Raw genomic sequence first — 12,972 nt, 5'->3', positions numbered from 1 at the left:
GTCTTACTATTTTTTTTTTATTAATTTTTTTTGCCAAACTATTAGTTTCACGTAGATCACAAGGTTGAATCTGGACAGTGAGAGTTGATTAAATCCACCAGAGTTCTGTAAACAATTTTAGAAGAAGCAACATGTTGATCAGGAGAGGATTTCATTAACAAATCAGGACTAGATACAATTCTTACTTTGTATGCTTAGATTTAAAATAAATGTTTTCAACCATATAATTTGTTTTAAATACTAAAACAAGATAAAAAATAAAATAAAATGGTTTGTGTTCAATGAAAAAAAAAGTTTTTATTTACATTTTAAATGACTTTTTTATTAATGTTAGGTATACCCTTGTCTGAGCTGCCGGCCTTCGAGAACATTAAACATGTTGCTAAGACTAAAAGATTACATTAGACCTAAATCTGACAGAGGTAAGAGTTAAGTTGGGTTTTATGGTATGCAGGCTTATAAAGAAAAGAACAAATTAGGAATTGTGCCCCGTTCAGCCTACTCACTGTTCAGCACAGCCTCTATAAGAAGAGTCTCTGCTCCAGAGCCTCTTTGTTTCTAAAAATATGCCCGACTCAACACAAGTTATCAATTAACTCGTGTCTTCCTCTGGCTTTTGTTTAGACACATTCTGCTTAACTGCTAGGCTAAAGTTAGCACGTTTCCTCTGTTTCACTTTCACTGTGAACATTGTTGAAAGACATAGAAACATGGTTATTGCTGTGGTAACCCCACATTCCTCCTATTAAAAGGTCATTATGTAAAACCTTAGCAGCATATTTTCTAATGTAGAACCTAGTTTGTTTGTTCGTACAGATAAGTGAAGTTTACAGGTTTTGTGCTACAGAAGAAATAAAACAACATATTTTTGTTAGTTATTCCTATATGTCGGTGCCACTGCTTTTTACACACAACCCAGTTTGTTGGCAGATTTTTGGGCAGGACCTAACGTGGCAGTACAGTCTAGATCTTGGCCCCTGTTCTCAGGTGTCTTTCTGTCCTCTCAAAAGATGTGCATAGATGGGTCTATTCACTCTTCTCAGGGGAGTGCATTGTGTGAAGTGTGTGTCTGTGTGTATACTTCTAGTATAGCAACAGTCCTTTCATAACCATGGCAACTCTCTGTTTGGTCTTTCCTCCTCTTTTCCACCCTCCACCCTCCCTTCCTCCTCTCCTCTCCTTCTCTCCTTGCCAGGTATCCAGTCACATCCAGGTCTTGGCCAGAAGAAAATCCAGGGAGTTTCAGTCCAAACTAAAGGTATGGGGGAGGCTGATGGGAATCTGCAACGTTAACTTTCTTGTTCGATAATTTATTTCCTGTTCAGTGTCTCTTATCACGCAGTAAGTGTTGTTTTGCAAGTCCTGCTTGTTTGGAAGAAAAACAGCTGATATGTAAAGATCAGTCCTGATGGCTGCATTGGAAGAGCAGGATGAAAAGCCACCAAACCCAGATAGCTTTCTTTTCCCCTAATAAGCAAGAACAATCTAAATTCAGTGTTTGTCCCTCACTGTGACTGGAAGGATGCCTGTCTCAGTGACTCCAGTATCCTAGGTGTCTAATTACCCCCTGTTTGGGTTTTCTCCTCCTCCTCTTCCTGCCATTCTTCTCTTTCCTTACATTCATTCAGTTCTTCCTATTCTCTCTCCTCCCCTCTTCTTACCATCTCCACCTCTTAAGTCTATTAATCTCTTACCCTGCGTGTCTTGTCCTTCTTTCCTTCTTGTCATTGACTGTAATTAACTTTATTTAAAGCAACGAAAGGGGAGCTTGTTTTCCGAGAAGTCGTCTAGCCGGAAACTCTGAGCTGATGTTTGCCGTCATAAAATGAATGATGGAAGGCTTATTAAAAGCGAGAGTAAATGTGTCTTGACTTGACGTTGGATTTTAAAAGTCTACACACTCGCTCTAAACCCTAAAGCGTTATATATGTTACTGTACAGCAAAGACCACTATCAATAAGCTGAGAAAATATGGAATGTTGGTGATGTTACAAAAAGGGAGAATTTTGCAACCTTTGTGAAAAGTGAAAACATAAAGTGGTCGGGGAGGCAGCCAGTAGCTGTAGGGATTTGTGGTGATTACTCTATGTGATCTACAACAATCTAGTGTGTCGTCTGTATACAAAATTGGCTTGTGAGGTAGAAGCTTTCTTTAAAAAAAACAACAACAAAAAAACATGCAGGCCAGGCTAAAATCTTTAATGATTTTGTGGAAAAATGTATTATGGTCTAGTTAAACCAAACAAACATTTGGACCCAATTCTATTAGATGAGTTTGGAATAACGTACACTACTATACCCTCAGTGAAACATGGTAGTGGCAGCATCATGTTATAGGGTTACGTTTTGCTTATGAAACAGTTTTTCTTTTTTCTTTTTTTTTTTTTAAGCTGGATTAAGTTATGACCCAGAACTGTTAAAAAAAAAACACACACAAAGAAAACATGCCAATAAACCAGAAGAAACTTAAAAGCTGATTTGTTTACCTTATCCCTTTTGCAAAAACAGATTATCACATGCATCGTGGAGTCAGTTGTTGTCTTTGTACACTCAAACTTAAAATAAAAATATATTTATTTACACTTTTATGTCAATTTGATCCTCTTCACTGTGACCAGTTATTGGAGGGTTGAAACAGTCACAATTGTAAAGTTATCTAAGACCCATGTAAAACTTTTCACAATTGAGCTTCACTGTCTCCAATAAAATGGGTAAAAAAAAGTCCAACTTAAATTCCACTCATAAATGAATTCATGAAGATTCATTAAAGGAATAAATAACACAAAGCAATTATTTGTTTTTCAGCGAAGGAAATTTGCTTGTCAAATTACTGTTTTATTTCCTTAAAATAACCTGCTTTTATCATCAAATGAGTGATAATTAGAAAATTCAGGACTTACCACTTAACTATAAGTTCTTAAAACTTTCATATTAAATGTTTTTTTTTTGTTGTTTTTTTTGTATTATTTGGAACCAAAAAAATCAAAGATCGGCATCTGGATCTTGGTATTTAACATGAAAATCCAGCATGATTCCTATCTCAGCACCTTCTGTAATATTATTATATCTCCCAGGAGGGGAGATTTCTCTCTGTGCCAATTAACTTGAGTGAAGCTGCCAATTAGTGATTCTCCAGCTATCACAGTGCCTCTAATTCTGTTTCATTCAGCTGTTTTGTGTTCCATGCTGCTTTTACCCTAAGGTTAAATATCTGATATGCTTTTCGTTACTGTTTGCGCCAACAGCTGCTTTTACTGTGTTGCATTAAGCTTCACTGCACAATTTATGATTGTTGCAACCTTTTTTTCTGTTTGTGGAACTTACATTTTTGCTGAATATATTCCCCCACACTATGCAGCCATTCAGTTCAGAGCGCGATGCACGCTCACAATAACGATTGCGTTGATGTCTGTGTTTGCGTGCAGGACCAGAATGCCAAGGAGAAAGCTCTGCAAAGCATCTCGTCCATGTCCTCGGCTCAGATCGTCTCGGCCACCGCCATACACAGCAAGCTGCTGCCTGGAATAGTGCGAGCCAGCTTCCCCGGCAACGCTCAGGTACAACGCGCGCGCGGTTGCACAGAGACACGCTTGCGTTTGTCCTCAACAAATAAATACGTGGCCGGGAACGGGGATAACAATAAAGCAGTTTGTCTGAATAATCTATTAGCCACACATGCGTAGTTACGGGTGCCGGTTACACAGAGGAACGAGCACATTGCTTTGCATTTGTAGTTTGCATTCACCGTGTGGTACATTAATATGTGAATTTATTTTCAGCTGTGGCAGGGGATGATTCCAGGAGGGCAGTCCAGCTCCACCACAGAAGAGTGAGTCACATTTCTAATGCGTTCTTATCTAACTCATTGCTGTAAATTCAGCTGCTCATTGGTCCTTCCAGGAAATCCTCATGTTTTCGGGTTCTCAAATTTCACTTGATGCAAATTAATTAAAGAAAAAGAAAGAAAAAAAATGTATTAATATTTTGTTAACAAATACTATATCTATTTTATTCGATCATGTAGTTTTATTTATTTATTTTTTTTTTCCACAAAATCAGCTTGGCAGAATGAAGGCAAAAAAATGGAACAGAGGTAAATAGGAAGGAGGCAGCAGAGGCTAAAAATCTAAACAAGAACTGTTAGCCTTCATTATCTAAGACTGAAAAAAGTGTCAGTAAATGCAACAGGTTTATACTCTGCATGTTGACAGAATTTCCCATAGACATTTACTGTGACCTTTATGTATGTCAAGAAAACTGTACTTCAGGTTTGTAGGTCATTTTCCATTGCTGCATTGATTGGTGCCATCATACTCACAGTGCTTCAGCTTTAAGGAGACAATAATATTACTGTTTGGTGATGTCACTTTTTCTAAATCCAAACACCCAAATGTCAGCAGACTATACGTTCACCCTTCAACCTTCATATGTGTGGCAGATTTAGATAAAAAAAAAAATTCAATAATGTGTTTTTTTTTTTTCTTTTTCTGATAGGATTTTTGACAGGCATCTCTAAAGATGATAACCGAACAATGTATGTCAAGTTTGAAAAATAAAAAAGATAATTTAGGTTTTTGTTTTGTTGATTGAACAATAGCATACTGAAATGTATTTATATCATTCTCCTAAATAGCTTTTTATTAGAGCCTTAAAGCCTAGTTTTAATTGCTGCCCAACTTTCATCCCATACTGTAAGGATTCATCTTTGAAATATCTTCTGAAATATTAATAGCATTTTCAGTCAGGAAAAAAATAGTGGTAGAATTAAAATGTTACTTTAAATATAAAATTAACCAGAGATGGAGATTATTTTGGCTTTAGTTCCTCATCACTAACAACATCTTTCAGTTGGGGCTACTTTCAACGTCTCTAATTTTTTTTTTTCTTTTTCATCAATACAAAATAGTATCAATACTATTTTGATGCCCTCAAAATAGTATTGAGGGCATCAATGTGATTTTGAAGATATGGAGAAGAGCGCCTTTTTTCTGGAGATGGAAAAAACATCAAAGACTTCAGTTTCATTTATTATGCATCTGAATCTATAATCAGACTGTATCTGCATGATTGTCCCAGCTTATGATTCAGAAACAATTAACTTGATTAATTCACACGGCTGATGCATTGAATCTGTCTGCCATCATATTGGCAAACACTGATTACCTAGTCAATGCCAACTTGACGACCACCTGTTGAGTTTAAAATTAGGTGGAAATTTTAAAGCCTGCCTCCTGCTGCTTCCTTCTCTTGCTTTAATGTCTGTTAATATAACTCATAGTATTTCACTGCCTGTCGTACTATTGGATCTGATGAGAATGGCAGCAATCGGGGCTGTGCAGCTTTCATTGAACGCGGAGCTGCTCTTGACCTCTTCGCTCCTGCTTTGGTTCAGACACGACAGAGAACAGAAAACTTTTTTTTTTTGTGTAATGCAAGTACAAAAAGGCTGGTCCCACTGTGTCTCTTCTTCCTCCAGTCTTTTTGTGTGTGTGTAATGCTTTCTTGTGTGTTTCTCTGAATCTCTCAGCATCAAGCCGTTCTCCCAGCAGGCCTACCCTGTGCAGACAGCAGGGACCACCACAATCGCAGGTGAGAGGGACCATGGGACAATTATCTTCTTTCTGTAAAGCAGACCGTCAGCTCTCTCTCCTGCCATTTATGATGTTTCCTCACCGCAGGGTGGTCTTTGACTGCCAAGGCACATGGGTCCCTTGAACTACCGTCTTTGTCTCGCAAAGGAGGTCGAAAAAGAGGGAAACGGTGTCAAACTGACTTTTCTCATAATTTAAGAGCGCTACGCTTACGCTTAGGACATTTATTTAAAAGTAATATATTTGTTTTAAATTTATTTAAGCATATTATTGCCGCCTAAACCAGAATTTCCAAATTAAAACATTTATTTGGGCTATTTGTTTCATTATTCACCATAAATGAGATGTTGACACATTTTTAAACGATTTACAAATCCTAACGTAGCGGTATTTTTAAATTAATTTCACATTTGTTTTCATGAACTGTTGACAGGAGAACCCTCAAACAAATTCATTTTAATAATTACGTACTGTTTTTGACTCCCAACTAATGTTTAAAACTTGTATTAGAAAGATTTCCACCACCATTATACATAAACCTAAATGTTCCCACGACATTATGTTTAAGTGTGATTTGGCAACCGCTGCAGTTCAGCAACCACAACAGGATATACAAACATTTAAATCAAATCAAATCAAATTTTATGTGTATAGCACATTTCAGCAGCAAGGCATTTCAATCATCATTAAACACAAAAACACAGTCATGTAACAGACTGTCTTTTTTTTCAGTAAAGATCTCCAGATTAATAATATTAATAAAAACATCTTATCAACAACTCATGCAAATGTGAACACATTTTAAGATTAACAGCTTTCAAAGTTCCCATCTTAAATACAAGTCAATCATCTTCAGCTTCTACATGGTGTGGAAAATAAAGAGTACATCAGTTTAACAGTGCACTTTCTGGTTAAATGGCTCCATCCAGTAAAAAAAAAAAAAAAAAAAAAGTAGCTAAGCACAGCAGCGGGAAAAAACAAAAAGATACTTTCAGAAATATTTTCTGACACTATCAGCGCCATGATGGCGTTGATTTGGGTTTGTAACTGTGTGTTTTGGTGCGTTTTTGGTCAGCCTACGAGCCTGCTGCTGCAGCCCAAACACACAGAGAGCCAGCATGGCAGGGGCGATCCATCGGCACCACCAAACTACGACTGGTGGAGTTTTCATCTTTCTTAGAGACACAGAGGGATCAGGAAGCCGTGAGTATACACACACACACACACGCACACACACACAGACAGAGACAGCAGTCTACAATAAGCACTCCCTATTGTCCTATAAACAGAGATGACAGATAACCCTACAGCAGAGAACAGCATTAAAGCCCTTTGTGTGTCTCCTTGTATGAATAACCTTTGTAAAGCTCTATCTCTCCGTCTGCTCAGCCTATCTGTCATCTTGCCACATCGGGGACTCATTGTCATTTTTCTACCTTGGGCTCACAGACAGCTGGCATTCATCTTGTTGCTTTCTGTTTGGACAGTACATAAAAATGTTCTACAATGGCTTTGAAATGGATTCTATTGTGCAGCGGCGTCACCTTCCCCGCATGATTTATTCTACTGTAAATAGACGGAGCTGGAAGCGTCCTTAAAGGCAGACCACGTCACAGTGGAACGAAAATCCATAACTAACCTCTATTAGTTTGACAAATGTCTCGGGTTTTTATTCGTAGTTTAAAACTTGGATTTTTAAACTCAAATTCGCTTGTCGTGCCTTCAAATTTTACAAAACAGATCATTCTTGATCAGAGTCAGAATGATCATTCTAACACAAAACACAGCAGGATGCAGTCATCAGGGCTTGTCAATTGTGTTATTTTTAACAGTGTGCCTTTAATCAGAATAATGGGTGGCACTGCTTTTATTTTGCACATCTTGGCTGTTGGTGTTTTTTGTCACTGAAAATATTTCCAAACCAGATTTTCCTCTCTTCCTTAAAATAGAGGGAAATGTAGATTAGTCTTCTTCTCAGTCAGCTGACTGACACTGTACAGCAACATGCAGAGGAGGGGCAATTTATATGCTCAATATAATCCAAGGAACTAATTAGTATACATTTTTCTCTGAAATTTCATGGAAAACAAATTAAAGAGTGAGATTGTGCTAACATCTGATTAGACGGGAAACTAATCAGTTTGTAAAGAGGCTTTGTAAAGAGGCTTTGTAAAGAGGCTTAGAAGTGATGCTTTAAATTTGGTTTGAGCAACTTCTGTGTTTGGATCACCGACCAATTCACTGTTAGTTCACGAGTTTTTGTTTTCAAACAGATCATCATTACCAGACGTTTTCATCTTTATCATCCCCCACATGTGTAAAATTCAGAACCTTGAAACATGTTTATTGCTAAAATGTTCAGATTCAGACTGATGTGACTCACATGTTACAGAGAAAATTGACACAATGGATGTGGATGTTAAATGTACGTTTCCAACTCTTGATTTACCTATACCCTCTTTGCAGTACAACAAGCACCTGTTTGTGCATATCAGCCAGAGCAACCCGAGCTACAGCGACCCGCTGCTGGAGTGTGTGGACATCAGGCAAATCTACGACAAGTTCCCCGAGAAGAAGGGAGGTCTGAAGGAGCTTTTCAGCAAGGGCCCGCAGAACGCGTTCTACCTTATCAAGTTCTGGGTAAAGAAATGTGCTAATTTGTCTTTATAATCTGATTTTTGAAAAATAAAATATTTCTGTACTATGAGTATTTTTTAAAAATTGCCCAAGTGCAAATTACCTTCACTGTAAAAGTGCTCTGTACTTTTCCATGCAGGGTTGTCTTTGTCTGCACTTCCAGGTGTGTGTGTGTGTATGTGTGTGTGCGTGTGTGCGTGCGTGTGTGTGTGGGTGTACTTGTGTGTGCTGTGTCTTTCCACCTGGGATATAGAGGTGGTGGGTTGATGAAAGCTCAGTCGCTTTGTTTGAACACCTGCTCACCTCCTGACTCAGAGGTTGCTCTGCCTCTCCTGTGTGTGTGTGTGTATGTGTGCGCGTGTTTAAAGTATGTTTCTCACTTCGTTGTTCTTTCTCCAAACGCTTCAGGCCAATTTATAGAACTTTCAAGAATTTTGCCCTCAAAATAACTCATCTGTGACAGCTGTGACTCAGCGGGTTGCCTTCTGCAAACCAAGTTTAACAAGTGAAATAACCGACGGGCTTTATATTTTATATACGCCATCAGAAAACGCATGACCCCACATTAGCATATACATAGCATTTCTTAACTTTGTAATAGTGAAGGGAAGAACAGGTAGACGTTCAAGATTGGGCTGAAAATATGTTATTGCTCTTATTGTACAATATATATTAGCAAAACAAATGAAGTCCCAGAACCTTGAGACAAGATAATGTCATTGTGTTTGATGCATAACAAAGTTATGCCTAAGTAAGAAAAGGTCAAGTTGTTTAAATTCCAGGTACTTTTCTCTCCTGCAGGAAATAAAGTCTTAAATTCTGTAACAGCTACAAAACTCCATGGACGCACACATAACCCTCGGCTTTCTTAATGAGATCTAAGACTGAGACGAACTCTAGCTGTGTTTATTTCAGTTTATGTATTTAGTGCCAGTTTGCAACAAACGTCATCCAAAAGGCACGTCACGAAATCTCTGATTATGACGGAACACATAACCAGTCAATCCAACAATATCTAAACCTTTAGATAATGAAATTCAGCTACATAGATTCCATTTAGATATTGATTGCATCACAGTAATAATGCATTCATCCTATTTTCCTAATTAACAAAGATGTATCTGAGAAGATCCAGTGGATTGCCAAGTCATTGACTTTGCTGCATTTTCTGCTCCTGAGCAAGTATCTGGCGACAGTGGACAGGTGACTGCATTAAGCTGTTGACTTAGCAATCAGTCTTCCTGAGCGGGCATGCATCTCAGCAAAACTGCTGTAATTTGATGGGATATTAACTTGCGTCTTCGGAACTTGATAAGCAAACGAGGTCATTTATCTCTATGGACATGATGTGTTGGAACAGGCAGGACAGTGTATATTGAGGGCCAGGTTCAATGGCTTCACTTTTACTCTTAAGTTATTATTTATAGGTTCCAAGCTGGGTAAAATTTACAACAATGTAAATACCAAGACATACCTACCAAGATTGTGTTTTACAAGCTGTGATATGAAGTGCAGTTGCGGGTTTTGCATTAAAATCTGCGATATTGTGCGTTACCCTACTGGATGTGGCCATGAGAATATGTGCAATTTTATGCACAAGTTCAGCAACAAAACTGAAGAAGATTGTGGTGTTTAAACTATGCTGAATTTGCACTGAGGGCCCCAACGTGTGCCAAGAAAATATCCACCCTCATCTCTATCACCAGTCTGAACCATTAATATTTGGTAGGGTGGATCCATGCTTTCATCTTGCTTACACCCCGCTGTGATCATACACTCTGCGTGTTGCGGGTGACGTCAAAACTCACAAGACTGGGCGATTTTTTTGTAGGCTTGCATTGATAATAGTACTTGCAACTAGAACGCTCTGAAATCACTCCCAGCTCAGACTTTAAAAACAAAATCTAATGTAGAATTAGCACCAGATGATGAAGCAAATGATTGCTGAGCTCATTAATGGCGTTGTGGTATCCAATGAGTGCAGTAAACAGATCAAGGTGTTTGAAAGACTAAGCAGCCACCATGAGGTCATCCCCTAGTTTAACACTGCTTGCCACCAGCACACCAATTATAAGGAGTGAGTTCAGCTAATGAAGCCATACTAGCTCATGGGGAACATCTATTGATTCAGCGTTTTATGAAAGAGAATGGGAGTCTATTGTAGCTACCCCCTATGGACTGTCAGAGGTATTGCACTTTAAGTCACTGAACGGCAACATAAATCTATACGTTAGGGTGGATTTACTGTATTTCAACTGTGATGTTGTTTCTAGGTGCATCAATTTAACCATATGAAGAATTTACTGCGTTCATTGTCCATACATAAGATGTGAATAGCAGTGTCATTTTTTTGGAAACAACATCAAATTGTTCTAGATACTAACGAGACTAATCGGGGTAACGTGGGCTTGCATTACACTTAATTCACAAAAACAAACTTTAGACTTTATATAGACTCGTGCTTCAAAGTCTCAATTCGACTCCAACACAACGTCTGAGACTGAAGTCTCAGGAACGATGCTTATGTCACGTAATCAGGGGGGGAGCTGGTGAGTGTGGATCATTTGAATAAATCATGAGTTTTTGTCTTTTTTCACGTTACCGTGGAGGCGCCTAAGTCCAGTCCTCCAGAGTTTCCGTCCTGCAACTTTTACATGCATCCCTTCTCCAACACACCTGAGTCGAATGGCTGAATGTCTTCATCAGCACATCATTCAGCTCCACAGAGGCCTGGTAATGAGCCATTCATCTGATTCAGGTGTGTTTGTTGTAGTGTATGTATACAACTGAATCGCATCGAGTCTGAGCCACACTCACCGGCTTTGGCAGAAATTAGCTTCACCTGTTAAAACGCATTTTATTTTTTACAAGGGCGATTTATAAATAATGGGTTGTTTAATGGTTTGATAAAAAAATAAATAACTAAGCCATTTATTTTGGTTTTATAATAATGGTCGTATAGGCAACTATCAAACTGAACCGTTTGAAATGAGTCGTTTCCTAACAAAAACTTACCTTCAACTTTTCCCAGTCACGCGCACCATCACCGTCACAGTGATGGTAGCTCATCACCGCCACAGCTGTCCAATCAGATTATTTCTTTGACATTATGTACTGAGTTTTATTTTTCATTACAAAGAAAATGATCAACTCCAGAACATTGAAATTATACTAAAAGGATCCCAATATGGCTGATTAGATGTACAAGAAAACTGAAAAGCATCACCATTCTGAATGTGGGAATTAGCCTGATAAAACTCCCTACGTTGTCCTAAATTAAATAATTTTCCAAAAAACTTGACTCAATTTAAAAAGTAATAATCAAAATCCTAAAGAGAAATCAGAAAAGAAAATCAAAAACTGCTCCAATCCAGTTTGTGGCAGTGACATAGATATAAAGAAAACATCAACCTGTTGCTATGGTAATCTATATCACTTGCTCTCAGTGTTGAAACATTTCCACAGGCCAATGAAATGCCATGGCAACATCATTAGTTCAAACCTCAGCACATATCTGAGTTGCATGGAAAACAAAACTTTTAGAGGATAGTATTTAGAAATGATGACAGCCCTGTTTGCTTTTGGAAAATGTCGTTTTGCTTTAACTTAAAAAGGCAATAAATACCTAGCAGTTAATTTCTTTCAATATTCTCAGTTTTATTGCTTGTTTTTTTTTTTTTTTTTTGGTAAAACCTCAGCAACAGGCACAAAAACCGATTACTACGTCACTTGTCAGAGACGAATTCAAAGCAAACAGCCTCCATCTTCCTGGCTGCTGCTAGAAAACTTTGACTGGAGAATCCCTTCTGTGCATGGACGGCAAAGCTGTCGGTCAGCAGAATTCATAGACAGGAGGGCAGAAACCTGCAGAGTAGTGAAGTGGACTCGGTGTACAATAAGAGCAGAACTGATGAGATATACTCAAACAAAGAGCGAGTTTGTGCATTATGTCGAGAGCCTCCTCTCTGAATTTAATTAAAAAGCTCTCAGATCTACCACAATGGAGCATGTTTCTGATAATCTGCTGCTTTAACAGAGCTCAGTTTGATCTTGGTGTGTGTGTGTGGATGACTGCTGTACAATGTTGGTGGTGTAGCATATGGTGTTTGTGCATCTGTGTGTGTTTGCTCACAGCTCGGAGACGCTCAGTGCTCCTTAGAGAACTCATTACAGAAAGGGACAAACCCTTCCCACGTCTCCCGACCTGTAATCCAGGTACAGCATGTTCTCGATGCTCTGATTAAACATTTTTCTTCTTTAGTAACAGAGCTATGAATACAGATATCGCGTTAACGCCAACAACTTCACCAGAACTCGTATGACAGAACAAACAAATTAACTAAGTTTCCGCAGGGTCTTAAAAAGTGCTGAGCTTCAGTGTCTCGGTTGAAAATATTTTTTGTTGCCTCTTAAAGTTATAGTGCTTTAGTTTCTGCAAGGAACCTTTTGTTTTCCCACTTGGGAAGTGTTGTTAAACATTTAATCATTTCTCAAAACCTGTAAAAACAACAACAAAAAACAAAAACAAACAAAAAAAAAAATCAACTCTTGAAACCTGAGCTATAAAATTTAAAATTTTCTTCTAATTTCCATGACATAAAAAAATACTATATCAATTCCTCCAAATATAACTTTTGCCAAATTTAATTTGAATGACCGGTAGTACATGCAGGGACATTTTACCACCAGAGGGCACTGTTGTCTTACTCCTAGAAATGCAGCTGTGCTGATGTCGCATTTTATC

General features: G+C 38.2%; 1 protein-coding gene across 1 annotated transcript in view; it reads left to right on the top strand.

The window, feature by feature from the left end:
- tead1a (TEA domain family member 1a) overlaps positions 1-12,972 on the top strand; it is a 46,671-nt gene that overhangs the window by 26,268 nt on the left and 7,431 nt on the right. Inside the window, exons 4-9 of the mRNA XM_088006398.1 lie at positions 1,196-1,258; positions 3,426-3,557; positions 3,780-3,829; positions 5,528-5,589; positions 6,667-6,794; positions 8,058-8,231. Of these exons, the coding sequence (XP_087862524.1) occupies positions 1,196-1,258; positions 3,426-3,557; positions 3,780-3,829; positions 5,528-5,589; positions 6,667-6,794; positions 8,058-8,231 (609 nt within the window). The remainder of the gene's footprint in view (positions 1-1,195; positions 1,259-3,425; positions 3,558-3,779; positions 3,830-5,527; positions 5,590-6,666; positions 6,795-8,057; positions 8,232-12,972) is intronic.

The sequence above is a fragment of the Poecilia mexicana genome, unplaced genomic scaffold, assembly GCF_051168715.1.
Source record: "Poecilia mexicana isolate PSO_F unplaced genomic scaffold, ASM5116871v1 scaffold_6, whole genome shotgun sequence".
NCBI classification, from domain to species: Eukaryota; Metazoa; Chordata; class Actinopteri; order Cyprinodontiformes; family Poeciliidae; genus Poecilia; species Poecilia mexicana.
The sequence above is the reverse complement of the archived record's forward strand: the minus strand, read 5'-3'. Positions and strand labels throughout refer to the sequence as shown.